The sequence below is a fragment of the Molossus molossus genome, unplaced genomic scaffold (genome assembly GCF_014108415.1).
Source record: "Molossus molossus isolate mMolMol1 unplaced genomic scaffold, mMolMol1.p scaffold_m16_p_9, whole genome shotgun sequence".
NCBI classification, from domain to species: Eukaryota; Metazoa; Chordata; class Mammalia; order Chiroptera; family Molossidae; genus Molossus; species Molossus molossus.
The window spans coordinates 87,835,175-87,851,397 of record NW_023425403.1 but is presented as its reverse complement, the minus strand read 5'-3'; the positions used below and the strand labels follow the sequence as shown (position 1 = coordinate 87,851,397).

Here is a 16,223-nt window from a genome sequence, read left to right as displayed (position 1 = left end):
CTTAGCCTGAGGAGTCCATCAAGATGTTTTTTAATCAGGAAAGGAAGCGGCATGTTGAGATTTGCATTTTAGGACTCACTCAGCTGTGGAGAAATGGACCACAGGTTTTGAGACCATGGATGGGTGGTCACTGCACTAATCAGGGCAAGAAATGGTGGTGACAACTATGTTAAGGTGACAAGAGTAGTGACAGAGTAGAGAGAAGTATCTGAAGATTTTGTGAGAAGGCAGAATTCCCAGGATGGGGGTGAGGGGAAGACTCAGAATCAGAGTGTGAGGCCGTCTGTGGTTTCGGTTTGGGGTGATGGAGGTGGTGGTACTGTCATCCACCATGAAAAGGTAAATCAGGGAGAGGCACAGAGGAGAGAAGATTCTGAGTTCACCGCCACTTTCTGATCAGTACGCACCTTATGGTTTATACTTATCGTTATTAGTTTTCCTACTGCTGCTGCTACTGCTTTTACCACAACCACCACCACGAGTGAGTGTTCTTTTAAAAAAAAATTATTGATTTTTATTTAGGGAGAGAAAGAGAAACATCAATGAGAGAGTAACATTGATCGGCTGCCTCCTGCACACCCTCTTCTAGGGATCGAGCTCAAAACCCGGGCATGTGCCCGAACCAGGAACTGAACCAGTAACCTCCCAGTGCAGGGGATGATGAAGCTCAACCAGCTGAGCCACGCCAACCAGGGTTCTTGAAGGATAAAGACAGAGGACTGGGGTAGCATCCCAGTGATGAGGAAACTATGTGGGAACGGAACTCTCCCAGACCCTGAACCTCAAAAGGTTAAAGCAGACATCTGTTGTGTGGACATCTGATGCAGATTGCTCTCTGCACTTTCCACGACCGACCGTTTCACACCACACAGGGTTGATGCTACTCCTCAAACACTGTTGCCCCGTTCGCCCTGGTTTCCCTGTGGTCCAGTGGCTCTCCCCTCTTAGGATGCTTACAACACCTTCTTAGTCCCGGGTGCTCTACAAAGCTCTCCTTCAAAGGCAGCCCAGCCCTTCAAGGAGAGGATTTCCAAAGTCACAGAATCTAGTTCTGATATCCAAATCAGAGTCTTTGTGACAGATTTGGGAGCCCCTTATTTTTTTTTTTTTAATTTTAAACAAGGGCCCCAAGTGATTACGAGAAGCAGGTTTGGGGAACACTGTTCTAGGGCATCTTCCTCTCCAATTTCACAGGCTGCACTGCTCCTAAGATAAGCCACTCCTAGAGGGGGGGCAATCCAGTCTTAGCCTTTGCCACCTTCCGCTCCAACCCAGGACCCTCAGTTTTGCTCACTTCTGAAATCTTAGCCCAACAGTCCATGCCACGTAAGTGGGTGCTCCTCTATCAGGCATGTCCTCCTTCTCTGTTTCTTAAAAAGCGTCGGTCCACAATATCTGTTCTTCCATCCTGGAGTACTTCCAGCACGAAGATGAGCCCGCCGCCGCCGACACCACTCACTGGTTATTTCCCTCCTGCAAACCATCCTCCCTTTGTCCCCAGGTCTCCCTGAAATTACGCACATCACAGCCAGCAGCCTATGGTTGGGCAAAGGCTGTAGATGGTCTTAAAGTTGTAGGAAAATTCTGTGGGTCTTACTTCAGCTTTCCCATAAAGACAGATTTTATAAATGTTAGATATGACTGGGGTTGATTGAATTGCAGTTCCCAAAACTGTTATGGCAAACAGATGAAATCCCATTGGAAAACCACTACATGACTAACATCTTGATTTGGGAACATCAGTGTCCCAAACCCCAAGTTTCCTTGTGGGTTTACAAGAAACTTTCTTGGGATACATACTCTTATGTACAAAGGCAAAGAGATAATGAATGGAGTTTAATTTTTTCCCCTTGTTTTGTGTGTGTGTGTGTGTGTGCGTGTGTGCGTGCACACGTGCATGTGTGTGTCTAACTAGAAAACAAACAAGAAATAATGTCTGTATAACAACTCCAATGCTTATAAGCAGCTACGATCTACTCAAATTCTAATTGATTTCTTATGAACTTTATTTTAAAAATAGAAATAGACTTCTTAAAATAATTGACACTATAATTCTAAGGAAACAGCTTTACATACAGAAAAAAACCACTTTATCTGATGAACTTTCTGGTTTTAAGTTAATGTTCTTGAATCCACAAAACCTACTACAAGGTTTTATAGTAGAAGATGATCAAGGTTTGTTCAAAGATCACAGCGGCATATGCCTAAACAGACTTGAAAGTTCCTCAAAAAGATGCATGCTGTTAAATCTACTTTTAAATTTCTCTTTCCTACAATCTAAATAATTCTAAATTATTTTATGCTTTAGAAAATAAAATCTTGACCATTCAAAGTTTTCATGGATTTGTGTATTCACAGAGTTAATTAGCTCTTGTTCATGTAGTGAGCCCATTTTCTTGCTTAAATAGGGTCTAGTGAATATCAGAGACTGTCCTTGTCCCCTAGAATCCATCCTCTCCTTTCCCAAATAGTTATAGGCAATCCCCTTCCTCAGGCTTTGGTGGGTCATGGCCATTCAGCTGCAGACATTGCGCAGCTTCCCTGGTAGTAAGGGGTGGTCTTATGCATAAGGTCCACCAACAGGATACTGCTGGAAGCGAGGATGTGTTGGTTCCCAGGTTCTGCACCCACTTTTTCTTTCTCCCTTTCCTCTGTCTGGAAATGACAACAAATAAAGAAGCCAGCGTGGTCCCGGAGATGGACGGTACCTGTTGAGGACAGAAGGGCCTTCCCACCAGATCTGAACTGCTCACCTCTAGATTATTGCATGCAAGAGAAAAACTTTTATCTTATTTAGTTCACTGAATGATAGGTCTTTTTGTTACAGCTGCATAGACTATACTAAATATTTCATTGAGGATCAAAGCTTGATAATCTTTCAGGACACAGTTCTTAATATCAGGGGATATTTTGCATTTACGTTGTGAATGCTGCAAAAAATGAGATTAAGTATGTACTGATCTCAAGGAAATAAAAGAAGAATTTCAAGAAAGAATACATTGTTCAATAATGATGGCTCTCTGACCTTACTCCCCACTTCCAGTAAGTATTTGGAAGCTCAGAGGCATACTGAGTCCAGGAAAAATAGTTGATCCTTAAAAACATGGGGGTTGAGGGCACTAATCCCTGAGCAGTTGAAAATCCACATACAATTTTCAACTCCCCAAACACTTAACTACTAATAGCCTACTGTTAATAGGAAGCCTTACCAATAACAAAAACAGTCGATCAACACATTTTTGCATGTTATATGTATTATATATTACTTTCTGTAAAGTAAGCTAGAGAAAAGAAGACATTATTAAGAAAATCAGAAGGAGAAACATCTGTAACAAAAATAAATCAATAAAAATTGGAGGAAAAAAAAGAAAATCAGAAGGAAGAGAAGATATGTTTACAATGTTTACTTAAAAAAAAAAATCACATATAAATGGACCTGCTCAGTGCAAACCTGTGTTGTTTAAGGGTCAAATGTAGTTAGTCAAGAATATGCCAACAAAATAACTTACTGGTAGTTGTCATTGGTTTTTCATATTCTGTAGTAAAATTGGAGAGGTTTATAAAAGTGTACTCATAAAAGGAGCCAGAGCCATGTTTTTAATTCACATTACAGACCTGCTTCTTTGTAGTTCACAGCCTATGGACAGGTGAAGAGACCTGAGAAGATCATGACTCAGGGGAGAAATCAGGATGAAGGTAACTCGCAACAAAAATTAACCAGCATTTACCCCCATGTTCATAGCAGTGCTATTTACAATTGCTAAGATCTGGAAAGAGCCCAAGTGCCCATCAGCAGATGGGTGGATAAAAAAGCTGTGGTACATGTACACAATGGAGTACTATGCAGCTGTATGAAAGAAAGATCTCTATCCTTTGAGACAACATGGAGGGACCTGGAGTGTGTTATGCTAAGCAAAATAAGCCAATCAAAGACAAATACCACAAGATCTCACCTATTTGTGGAATATAGTGAACAAAATAAGCTGTTGACTAAAAGAGATCCAGAGTCAAGGAGGCAGGGAACAGACTGACAAACCTCAGAGGGATGGGGGCTGGGAGGGGTGGGGAGAGATAAGCTAAAGAACTGATATGCACATATGCACAACCTACTGACACTAGGCTGGGGAAGGCAGGAGGGTTGTGGAGCGGGAAGGAGGGGATTATAGGGGGGAAAGGGGTGTCTGTAAAACTTTCAACAATAACAAAAATAAATAAAAAATATGAACCTGCATTATTGCCCCAGGCTATAATATTGGCAATTGGCAATTCTAGCATTGGAAAGACATCAGATCAATGAGAACTAGGTCTGTTACATTCCAAACAGCCTTATGAGTTGGCCAATGTTTGTTTTTATGTCCAAATATTAGTTTACAGAGTCTAATAAGTCATCAAACATTTATTTGTTCTTTTCCTTCATTCTTGAGACTAAATGGGGTGTGATATACTACAGTATGAGTACAATGGCTGTCATTCTTGTCCTGGTGGAGTTTGCTTCATTCAAGAATCTCTAAATATTTCTGACTGCGCAGCTCATTCAGGAAAAATATTCTAACACTCCCAAACGTGCGTTTTACTTACTTAAATATTAAATAAAAACTCTCCTATACAGGGGTCAACAAAAACAGGTTTACAGTTGTGATGATGTGATTAATTTATATATTAATTATTTTCCCATAATAACTGTAAACCTACTTTTACCTACCCCTGTACATTAGGTGCATTATCAAGGAGTCACAAAAACATAGCCTTTAAAAAAAGCTAAAACTAGCCCAGCCGGTGTGGCTCAGTGGTTGAGCATCGACCCTGCACCACGAGGTCACCGGTTTGATTCCGGGTCAGGCCACGTGCCCAGGTTGTAGGCCCAATCCCCAGTGCGGGGCATGCAGGAGTCGGCCAGTCAATGTTCTCTGTCATGAATGTTTCTATCTCTGTCTCTCTTTCCCTTCCTCTCTTTCTAAAATCAATAAAGAAAAGAAAATTTTTTTTTAGAAAAGCTAATACTAAAAAGTGCATATACATGTAAGTCCCATGCTTCCTTCCCGGGATCGTCTTGAATATACTGAAGATCTCACTTTGGAGAGTAAAATGATTGTGCAATTAGTATATTGATCTCTTTCTTGCATATTGCTTTTTCAAATACCTTCGAAAGTAAGTTTCAGGAAGTTCTTCACAAATAGGTGTGCAATGTGAAATCAACAATCTGGCATACTAAAATCAAGTAGAGCCATGGCCCCGCGAGCTCAGAATGTATATTGAGTGCATACGCAGAAGGCTTTCTGATCAGACTGGCCAGGAGGTGTGCGGGCCTCCTGCCTCCTGCCCGCGTTCAGTCCTGAGCTCTCCGCTCTGCTCCGCAGGCTGGCAGAGGCCGCAGGGGCTGCCAAAGCTGGAAACAGGAATTGCTTTATAAATCGGACACCATGTTTGTACTGCTGTTTTCTTTATTGTCATAGACTGTTACGATAGACTTTGAAAATTGTGGTTGGTAGGGCTGGATCACTAAGAGGCTTCAGAGTTCTGTGCTAAGGGGGAAAAAAAGCCAAGAAAATCCAGCCACAAACAAAAAAGGGGGAAAAAACAGCATTACTTGTCTGACCAAAGACAGGCTGGGTAAACACCAATTTCTGCACACATACAATGTGATATTGTGCTTATGTCTAGCATTTGTTACCACTGGATTGGTTGATCCCTCAATATTGATTGCAGCCACACAAGTAATTTTGTTTCACGAGTTCACACAATATCTTATATTAGAACTAAAACTAAGATACAAACCTACTTGTAAATGCCTCATATATGCATCCTATTTTCAGCATTGGCAAGAGAAATGAGAAATCGGATTGTTTTGGCAAGATGTGCCGACTGTCACATTAACCAATAATCCTTATCAAAGGATAACACATTCGGAAAATCATTACTTGGCAAGGGTAAGAGAAGCGTAAATCATTAGGCATAGGAGAAGTCATGGCAAAGTGCCTAGAATAGTATGTGCAGTTAATCAACATTGCTTGATTGTAATGATAAGGTATGGATAAAGCTCGTCTCCTTCCTAAAGATCCTCTTGTCTGGGAGAAGAAATATTCCACCTCCAAATACACACTGATATATCATGACAGCCCTTTCTCTTTAAAAAGTACTCCTTGTGCAATCTTCTTACCCGTGCTAAATAGGTAAAGTCCTGTAACACTACAAAAACAAATGTGAAATTGATAAAGTTCTACTCATCTTGTGAGTCATAGCAACCTATTAGTGTAATGAAGACTCCGTGCCTTTAATAAGAGCAGCTGACTGTTCCCGTCTGCCCGCACACCTGTCTCCTTCTGGCTTGCTAGGGACTGGATCTCTTATCCTTAACGTTACTCGTTTGGAATGAGGCACCGTGTCTCCAAAAGACTCCTTAAATAGTAAAAATTCTGCCATTATTGCTCCTCAACATCTTTAAGAACAAACTGGTTTATCACACTGTCTTGGCAGTCGCTTAGAAAGCTCAAAGGAAGGGGGACAGCGAACAGGTAGGCGGTGGTGGGGCAGTGAGGGCAGCCCGTCCCTGACGCAGCCGGGGGAGTGAGCAGCTGCCAGGGAACAGCATTCGGACAAGTGCTCTCCATCTGAGATCAGTTTTCCCGTAGGAAATGCTTTTTAACAAATTATAAATGTATTAAATCACTATTACATATTAAATGTATTAAACGCATTGCAAATTCATTACAAATTGTAAATAAATGTTTCCAGCACCATTTTTGAATAATTCCAACTATAATAGTTATTTAAGATAACTTTATATTCTATTACACCTGCAGGAAGTTCCACCCCTTTTCATGGATTATGACTTTGCATAGTTACACCTTTACACCAGCCCATCCAATTTTAAAAGCTCCTGTAGAGTTTCCTAGTTTCATTTCCATAAACTTTGTACATTCCTCATTAAGTTTATTTTTAGGGATTTTTTAAAGTTATGAATGAACTCTTTCATTTATGTTTTCTAATTATTGTTTGAGATGGGGCAGCTGGTGATTATTGTTTATTAATTGTTGCAAACAATTATATTTTGCTTTTAGTCTTTTTTTTTAAATTTTCCCAAGAATACAATCACACGACATACTCATTCTGCCTTCTCCACATATGTATTTTTTCCTATTTTATTCTTTTGTGTAATTACACTAGCTAGTACATTCTGAGTGGTAAATAACATGGGGACACTGGGCACCTTCGGCCTGCTCCTGACTTTAGAGAAATGCTTCTGCTTTCGCCATTAGCTAACTTTAGTGTGAACACTTGGGGATAACATTAAGAACCTATCTAGTTTTATTTTCTAACAGATTTTAAACATCAGAAACGAAAGATAAGTGTTTGCCATCACTTCTTTGTTTTATGAGATAACATTATTTTTCTCCTTTGACCTGTTAAGATGGACCATTCTTGCATTTTCAGATAAATGCTGATAGTATCTGTTCTTCTTAACATTATTTGTTTTAAAAATCATCAGATCTTGCATACTTATTTTTACAGAAGAAACACAGAGGACAATTTTTAAGACCAAGCCAATGGAATTAAAAGTTTTCCTTCATTGTAAGAATATACAATCTGGGTCAATCTAAACAGATAATTAGAAAACAACCATTTACCTAACCAGAATTACCTTAATTAGGGGTTCAGTTTTGAACTAATAGATTACTTCTAGTACATGTAAATATTTGTCTGTAGGTAGATTGCTAAGTTTTTGGGAAATATATTAAAAAGCAGACTAATGAAAATGAAATATAAAAGAAAACAATACAAATAAATAGACTAGCAACATTGCTCTGTTATACCTCGAAAACCGTAAGAAAATGAGATTGAGTTTAAACCCACATTTTAAAATGAACATCTACTGCATGAAGCTAAGCACCTACACATTAAGTATAATAAAAATGTAATACTTATAAACAATATGTTCTCATAGATATAAAAGCCATCTGCACTTTATTGATTCTATGATGCACTTTTTTTATATTTTAGATGTAAGCTGAAATTAAGATGCAACTAGAATTTATAACGATTATGTTTAATCTCTTAGTCAACTTTTTTTGTTTCTTCACGATGCATGAAATAATAAAGTCAGTTAAAAATTGGTGGTATCTTCGATTTGGTAAAATAAAGCGAATATCCACTCTAAGGGTTACACAAACAGCTTCATCTCCCTATCTCTGTCTCTAACCCGAATTCTCTTTTTAAAAAAACAATATTACTACATTCAACTTTTTAAAAATTAACTGAATTAAAATTCAATGTAGATTTAAGGAACTTGAGACCCTTAAGGTTTAGACTTTAAGAGAAATGATCAGAGACAGCTCAGGGAGTTGCCAACTAGAGGTTGGGATAGAAAAGTGGATGCAAGAAGCCACGCAGGTGTGCACAGGTGTGCATGCACTGTGGTCACTGGCTCTACCCAGCCTGGCGTGGAGTCAGTAAGTAAAATAATTCCAAGGCTAATGGATTCTCAAGTGACTTTATCCAGGAAAGTGAAACAGGCAGTTATTACAGCGTTTCTCAGTCGGAGCTGTTGGTACAAGGGACGGCGCTGGTCTTCTCTATCCTGTTTCCTCTCTCACCCAGCTCTCCCAGAAAGTGAGAAAATGGACTCAGGACATGTTGCCCATCACATCATTTCCTCTTCTGCTTGCTCACCTCCTCACCACAAACGACAACAATGGACCAGTTATTCTCAGCAGAACCCTGGATTAACAGATGTACAATAGGAGATCCTACCACTACAAAAACAGGTGCAAAGTAAATGGCTAGCAGAGTCCTGGTTCTAGGGCAGGGAATTCAAACTAGCTCACTGACCCACGGACTCCCAAAAACCATCCAAGTGTGAATTTAAATATCTTCTCTAAAAAAGAAAAAGAGAGAAAGAAGGGAAAGGAAAGAAAAGAATATTTCCATGAACATGAATGTCTCTGGTCACCATATTCAACCAACAACTTCAAAACAATTCTGCTAATCCCTTAAAACAATTCTCCTTAGCTCTTTTACAAATTCTCAAAATAAAAAAGAACAAAGTCCACCGCACTTAGCCGGTTTCAATTTCATTAGGAGTGAAATTAACGAGGGCTCACCTTCCCCACAGCTGCTTGAAAGGCCTGTTTAATTCTCTTACACGAATCGGGTATTAATTTTGTGCCTTGACTCTCCAAACTTGTGTCTTGCAAATCTGCGTTTTCATGGAGTTTGAAAATTCTATTAATGCAGTGAGTGTCATCTTCTGATATTCTATTGGGATCCATCTGAGAAACAAAAAAAGTAAGGGCATTAGCGTGTTTAACAGTAACCATTCTGCTTTTTAATAAAGTATGATTTAAGAACCCAAACAAAAATTATTTTTGCAAGTGTCTTTATGTCCCCAATAATTAACAGTTAATACAATTACCCTCAAATTGTTAAAAACATTGATTTTTTTAAAAAATGTATTTATTTGTATTGAATTGAGTGGGGTGATGTTAGTTAATAAAATACATAGGTTTCAGGTAAGACATTGAATTCTACTCTGTTTTTATAAGTAGTCATCATCCTCAACACAAGTGTACACATGTGATTCATGGGGAAATTATCAAAATCGCCTGACAAGGTACAAGTCCTTGCAGAGCACAGGGGCGTCGCGGGAGTCCCTGGGGCCAGGGCAGGGAGGGAAAGCTACATGCTCGATAGGCTTATGAAGAAGGGCAGGAGAAATCCACCGCCGAGCCCCAAAGCAAATGAAAGCCGGAGCATAATTCTCCTTTCCGCTGAGCCTCTTCCCAGGTTTCTCCACCTGGAGCGGTGCGGCTGTCGGGGTACCTGGGGATTGCAGGCATGAGATGCGGTCCCCTGGGGCCGAGGAGGGCTGCGTGGGTGCAGAGGCTCTGTGGATGTGTACCGAGGGGATGCCAGAATTATGTCATGTGCAGACTGCCCCACCCAAATATCCCCATCACCTTACTAGCTGGTCATCTGATTAAACCAGGTGTCAACGCAATCATTTAAGTATTACTCTTTCCTTAATTTCTCTGCCCACTTGTCCCAGGCTCTGACAAGCCTTTGTAGCAGTTTCAACTGTCAGGTAAAGGGTAGAGATAATTAGCTATCAATTGTTTTAATAATAATAGTTTAATTTGTAATTTGTTGTCCTTTTATTTCAAAAATTCAAGGTACTTCATGTGCATTTACTTTTTAGTAGGTACAGACAAGACAACAAAAAGGAAAAGTTACATAAGTTTACAGTAACCAAAGCTCGGCTGATATACTAAGGCTCTGTGCCCAGGTTTAACTGTCTTTTTAAAAGCAATCAAAAAGATGTTCAAATGTATTGAAAAATCATCAGACAAACTGGAAAGTACCCTATCCGCATCTGAAATTCTCAAGATGAGCTGATGGTCTTTCAGCAAGTGCGCATCCACTGATGTGAACTGTATTAGTCCAGTCTTGCAAAATATGAAGATTATCTACAATCATGGGGAAGCTAGCACTCATAAAGCAAAATTATTTGCAACCCATATTTACTTTCATATTTTAAAATAATTAGTACAAATAAGAATATGTGATTTTGTGTAGTAGGAGAGCTTTCAACCACGTGTTGTGTTTTGTTTTGTTTTTAAATAAAAAGCTCACTTATGCCAGTAAGTTTCCCACAAAACCAGGGAAGCCTGACAACTGATAGGAAGGGTCACTGAGTTCAGACCTCAGGAAAAAAGAATCCTGCAAGGTCCTCAGCAGACACCACCAGAAAACTGCTGAGCTAAAGGAATACTATGATGTCAGTGAGGAATGGCTGGTAAGCCTAATTTTGGGTCAGCTCAAGTCCTGCCAACAAGCGAAGCAGCATCTAACAGAAGCAGCAGCATCTAACAGAAGAGCAGTCCAGAACACTCTCACTACTGACAGTGTGGCCCAAACACCTGCAGCATCTCGAGCTCAGGGGGAGCTTGTGAGGAATGCTGAATCATAGCCCCCACCCCCAGCCCCATCTGTTCACTGCTAGAAGTCTGCGTTCTACCTAAATCCCAAGTGATTCTGATGCACATTAAAGTTTGACAAGTAATGCTTTTACTTTTTTAAAATACGTTTTGTATTGATTTTTAGAGAGAAATGAAGGGGGGGAGAGAGAGAGAGAGAGAGAGATCATCGATGTGAGAGAAAAACATCAATCAACTGCTTCCTGCACATCCCCACATCCCCTACTGGAGATGGAGCCTGAAACCCAGGCATGTGCCCTGATTGGGAATCGAACCAGGACCTTTTAGTCCATAGGATGATGCTCAATCCACTGAGCCACACCAGCCGGGTGACAAGTAATGTTTTTAAATGTCAAAAAAAAATTATCTGCTATTAAAGTAACTTCTTTGGACACCAATTTTAAAATATTTTCACAAATAACAGTAATTAGTACCAAAATACTGTAGCACTTAATAATGGTTAATGGTTTGATGCAAAGAAATATAATGCAAAGATTTTTGTCCCCTCTCTCATAAAAATGTCCATGCCCACATTCCTCCCTCCAGTCTTATCAACATCCCTATGGGTGGGGCCAGCTGAATTTCCACAAATGTTTCACTGAGTACCACTGTTTCAGAATGTATCTCCTACCCCACCCAGCTCTTAACAAAGCAGTCTGGATAGAGGATTTGAATGACTAAAAAATGATACTTTTTAGTCTATTTTAGTCAATAATTAGATAATTCACATATAATAAATTAGAAATAGATATATTTGTAGTGTTGCAAATCATTTGAACAGCTTTTTCAGTAAATTAAACCTGTCAGATACTGGGCTAGATGCTGTGAATAAGACAGTGAGCAAAACAGACAGTCCTCACCTTCATGGAGCTTAAACTCGACAGAGAAACACAGAAATGAATTTTTTAAATCACAGTAAACTTAGTTATGAATAAGTTCACTGTACCTACAAATGTCTGAAAGGATTAAATAAATCTTGAATATTTGATTTAAAATGGACTTTTTAAATGCATTTTTCAGATGATGTAGTTCATTGAACTCGATCATTTCAAAAACAACTTCCCTGAAATTTAATCACTTATAGGGTTAAATGAGGCAGGATGCTTGACATTTGTGCTATTTCGTTATCTGTTTTGACAAACAAGCAGCCTGCACACCTCTACATCAGATTTGCAGTGGTGACTGCTCTCCTGTTACCTCTACATCAGATTTGCAGTGGTGACTGCTCTCCTGTTCGGGTAGCAAACAGCCAAAGAGGTTGGTGTGCTTATTGAGGGTTTGGGGGAAGCAGTTAAAAGGGCAACAGAAACTGAGTTTTCTGAAAATCTTATCTCAACTTTGAATATGGTTGTAGGAATGTTTAAAAAGTGCACATACATTTTACAAGCAACTTTTTGGAAGGTTTTTGTTTCTTTTTTTCTTTTTTCTGTAAACCAAAATATGAATACTATGTGGTAAGTACATGGCACAAGCCGCATGCTATTTTTTTTTTTTTTGGCAAGTTGGTGGGGGGAAGCCAATCTACACTGGATGTAGTGCCCTTTTTCTTTTTCCAATCTAAGCACTGGTGATCTGCAAACATGAAGGAGCTGATTCACCTCTAACTATTCAAATATGAGTTGAGAAGGAAAAAACATTTTTAAGTCACTATAAATTTTTATACTACTTTTGGCATTCTTCTAAATACATTTAAAATTAAATTAAACTGTTTTTCTGTTGTTTTGTTTTTTGTTAGGGTTTTGTATGCCCTCTCCACCTTCCCTAAACAAAAACAATAAAATTGCCTTCTCTCTCTCTCTCTCTCTCTCTCTCTCTCTCTGTCCTGTAAACTGCAGTGTTAACTGATACTAGATGATTTCATTCTCATTCAAATGTATTCACATACCCCAAGTAGTTGATGACTCACAACTTTAGTGGTAGTCAAAAAACTATCTGTTATTTGGTACCAAGTTCTAATTGAAAACAGCTAATATAAGTGAAAGTGTTAAATCAGTGGCAGGTCAAATTGAGTCTATTCTCTTAACTAGAACTTTGAAAGAAGGCCTCCAGCATATACAAAAGTGGAAAAAACTGTAGAGTGAACTCTCACATCCCCAGCATGAGCTTCAACAATTGCCAAGGCATGGCCAATCTTGCTTCATCTCTAAATAACCACTTCCCTTCCCCTACCCACTGCACCATTATTCTGAAACAGACTCTAGACATCATAGCATTAATTTGTAACTACTTCAAAATGTATTCCTAAATTATTAGATGTCCTGTAGTTATCAAACTTAGATATCATTCTCAATAAAATGCAACCAGACCTAGTGGTGTATTCTTATGAACACATTGCTCCTAAGACTACTTCTTTACTGAAGAAGATGACCTTTTAAAAATGCAGTACAAAATTGGGTTCAGAGTAATGGAATATATATTTTGCATAAGTCTTAGAAAAAACCAATTTTCATGCCATTTAAGAAAATTGTACCCAGAAATGTCATGACATTACATGCTCCAAATGAAAATTTTCTAGGTAGGCTAACTTACATGTTTACTTTGGAAAAGGGTGTCACTATTATCCATGTGACATCAAAACTGTAAGTTATGATAGGTGATCATCAGAATCACCTATCATAATGCCCGACCATTAATATTGAGAATTCCTACCAAGAGGCTGAACAACTGTAATAAGAACACAGCATGTCATTCTTTCCTATGTGGCCACACCAGTTTGCATGGTTCCCGCCAACCTAAACTTCGCATGGTCCCCAGAACTCATTGATTCCCTACTGCTCCTTCAATGCTGAACACCCGCTTCACCATCACGGCTACAAAGATGTCCTACACCAAACATGTTAGAAAAGATAAAAGGTAGAGAACTAGTTCATCTTCTGGCCCTTTTCTGAATGCTGCTCTTTTGTTTGACTAAGAATTTTAAGTATTTTGTTGCAGACTTCTCCCTTACCTGGCATCATGCCATGCACACAGTCAATAGGCATTGTATGTTGAATAAATGAATCCTTTTTTAAAAGATTTTTAATTGATTTTTAGAAAGAGAGAAAGACAGAAGGAAAGAGACAAACACTGATGTGATCTGCTGCCTCCTGCATGCCTTCTACCAGGGATCAAGCCCACAACCTGGACAAGTGCCCTATCTGATAGGACCCGCAACCTTTCAGTCACTGGCTGGTGCCCAGCCAGCCAACTGAGCCACACCAGACAGGGCTGAATAAATGATGATTCACTCATATTCCATAGCACTTAATAGTGCTGTGTGCAATGCAGGCACTCAATGCACAAGCATTAAATAGGGGTGGGGGGATAACATGCTGGATAGGAAAGTGGATAAATCACTCATTCTTGACCTCAGCATACTCCCAAGAAAGAAAAACATTTCAGCACTTTCATATAGATTTGTGTTGCAAATAAACCACTCAAAGTTGTGTTTTCAGAAAAAAATTCTCTGAATAGATTGTTTTTTACTACACAAGTACATGTTTTCTAAAGCATTGCTCATAGTATTTTTACCTTTGTTTTAGGTTATAATCAAGCCAGTTCTATAAAACACAAACTAGTGTACAATGAAAACTTAACAAAAAGCCTAGGATACCAAGTCATGGAATTCAAGACTCTGGCACGTGTCAAAAATCAATGGACCCAAGCATTGCCATGTTTTGATACATCCAGTTGGGTTTAGTAATCACCTTTGAATCTGAAAACCAATGAAGTCCAAACCCAACTCTCTTTTCCCATAAAAAAAAAAAAAAATTAAAATGCATAGTCAGCCCTCCACTTCCTCTGAGAAAGAGTTCACAGCACCAGACAAGAATACTTGAATGAATCCAACCAACTGCACTGCAATTTCCAAGAAAACACAAGAGCATAAACCACCAGAAAGCATAATATTACAAATTTACCCCTTCCTTTCTTTCTCTCTGCAGTTCCAAGCCGTCTCCCTCATCTTGTAAAAGGTTGGTGATTTGCTAGATTGTAGTGAAGCTACGTCAAGGGGGAGAACTTCACCACCGTTACGTGTACCTTGCTTCCTAACTCTGCTCACCTTAGTTGGAAGGCACGTGGGTCCTTCCCTCTTTTACCCCGCGCAAGCAGAGCCCCGGTCGCGCGACCAGGTTTCTCTGGTCGCACAGTCACTCGGCCCTTGTGACAACTAGGACATCACCACCCGGGGCTCCAGCGCCTGCGGAAGCACTGGCACCGCGGCCGCGAGCACACCTTCAAAGCAACCAAATCCAAACTCTGCTAGGCGGAAAGGGAGAGAAAGGCTCGATGCTTAAGAGAAGGCGCTCATATTTTTTCCTAATCGGACAGAAGTTATTTCTCAGCTCCCAGTGAGACATGGAAGGGGGGAACGTGTGTAATCGTTTCCAGAGGAGGTGAGCGGCCAATGCCGTCTCGCCGGGGGAAATTCAAATGCGCCAGGCCCGGCGGGCTCAGCCTCCGCGCGTCTGGAGACCCGGTGCGTGCGCGGGCACCAGCGGCTCTGCGCCAGGCTGTCCCCGAGCGGACGCTCCGTCTTTGGAGTCATTGCTTCTCCTAAAATCTGCAGCTCTGGTGAGCCTCGCCGGACGGCCGGACTCCGTTTCCCACCAGTGCGGGAGGCAGGAACAAGGTGGGTGCGCCCGGCGCGCGCGCCCCTGGGGAGCGAGCACTCACCTGCGCTCGGAAGTAGAGGAACAGGGCGACGCTGCAGACGACCTGGCCCAGCCCCAGCCCCAGCAGGGCCACGAACATGAACCGGGAGGCGGCGGGCTGGTGCGGGGCGGGCGGCGCGGGCGGCGGCGGGGCGTGCAGGGGGCCCTCGTGCGGGGCGCCGGAGCCGCCGCTGCCCATCTCCTCGGAGCCGCGCAGGTACTTGGTGTAGTCGCGGCTGGCGCGGCGCATGGCGCTCCGCCCACTCTCTCGGGCGCTCGCCTCTTCCCGCGTCTTCCCTGCCAGTCGGCGCTCGCCCACTCCAAGGCCGGGGGCCGGCGCGGGGCCAGGCGGGCCTCGACGTGGAGCGCTCAGAGCCGGGCGCTGCTCCTGGGCGCGCGGGCGAGCGGGCGGGCCGCCCGGCCGCCCCAACTCTTATAAACCGCTTCGAGAGGGCTGGCCTCGGGAGCCAATCAGCCCTGGGCGAGGCTGCCTCTTCCACTCCCACCTCTGGCTCCCCTTCCTTCCTTTCGCCTCCCTTCTTTCTTAGTCCCTGGCTGAAAGGTCTCCTCCCCCGTCGGGCCCTCCGAGGAGGAGTCTGTGGGTTGTCACAGTGGTTAC

The 16,223-nt window shown here is 41.3% G+C and overlaps 1 protein-coding gene across 1 annotated transcript in view; it reads right to left on the bottom strand.

Annotated features, from left to right (window-relative positions):
- Window positions 1–15,881, bottom strand: part of TNFSF11 (TNF superfamily member 11) — a 31,630-nt gene extending 15,749 nt beyond the window's left edge. The window contains exons 1-2 of the mRNA XM_036250283.1: window positions 15,627–15,881; window positions 9,099–9,266 (exon numbers count right to left, since the gene is read on the bottom strand). Of these exons, the coding sequence (XP_036106176.1) occupies window positions 9,099–9,266; window positions 15,627–15,854 (396 nt within the window). The 5' untranslated portion in view covers window positions 15,855–15,881. The remainder of the gene's footprint in view (window positions 1–9,098; window positions 9,267–15,626) is intronic.
- Window positions 15,882–16,223: the final 342 nt, after the last annotated feature.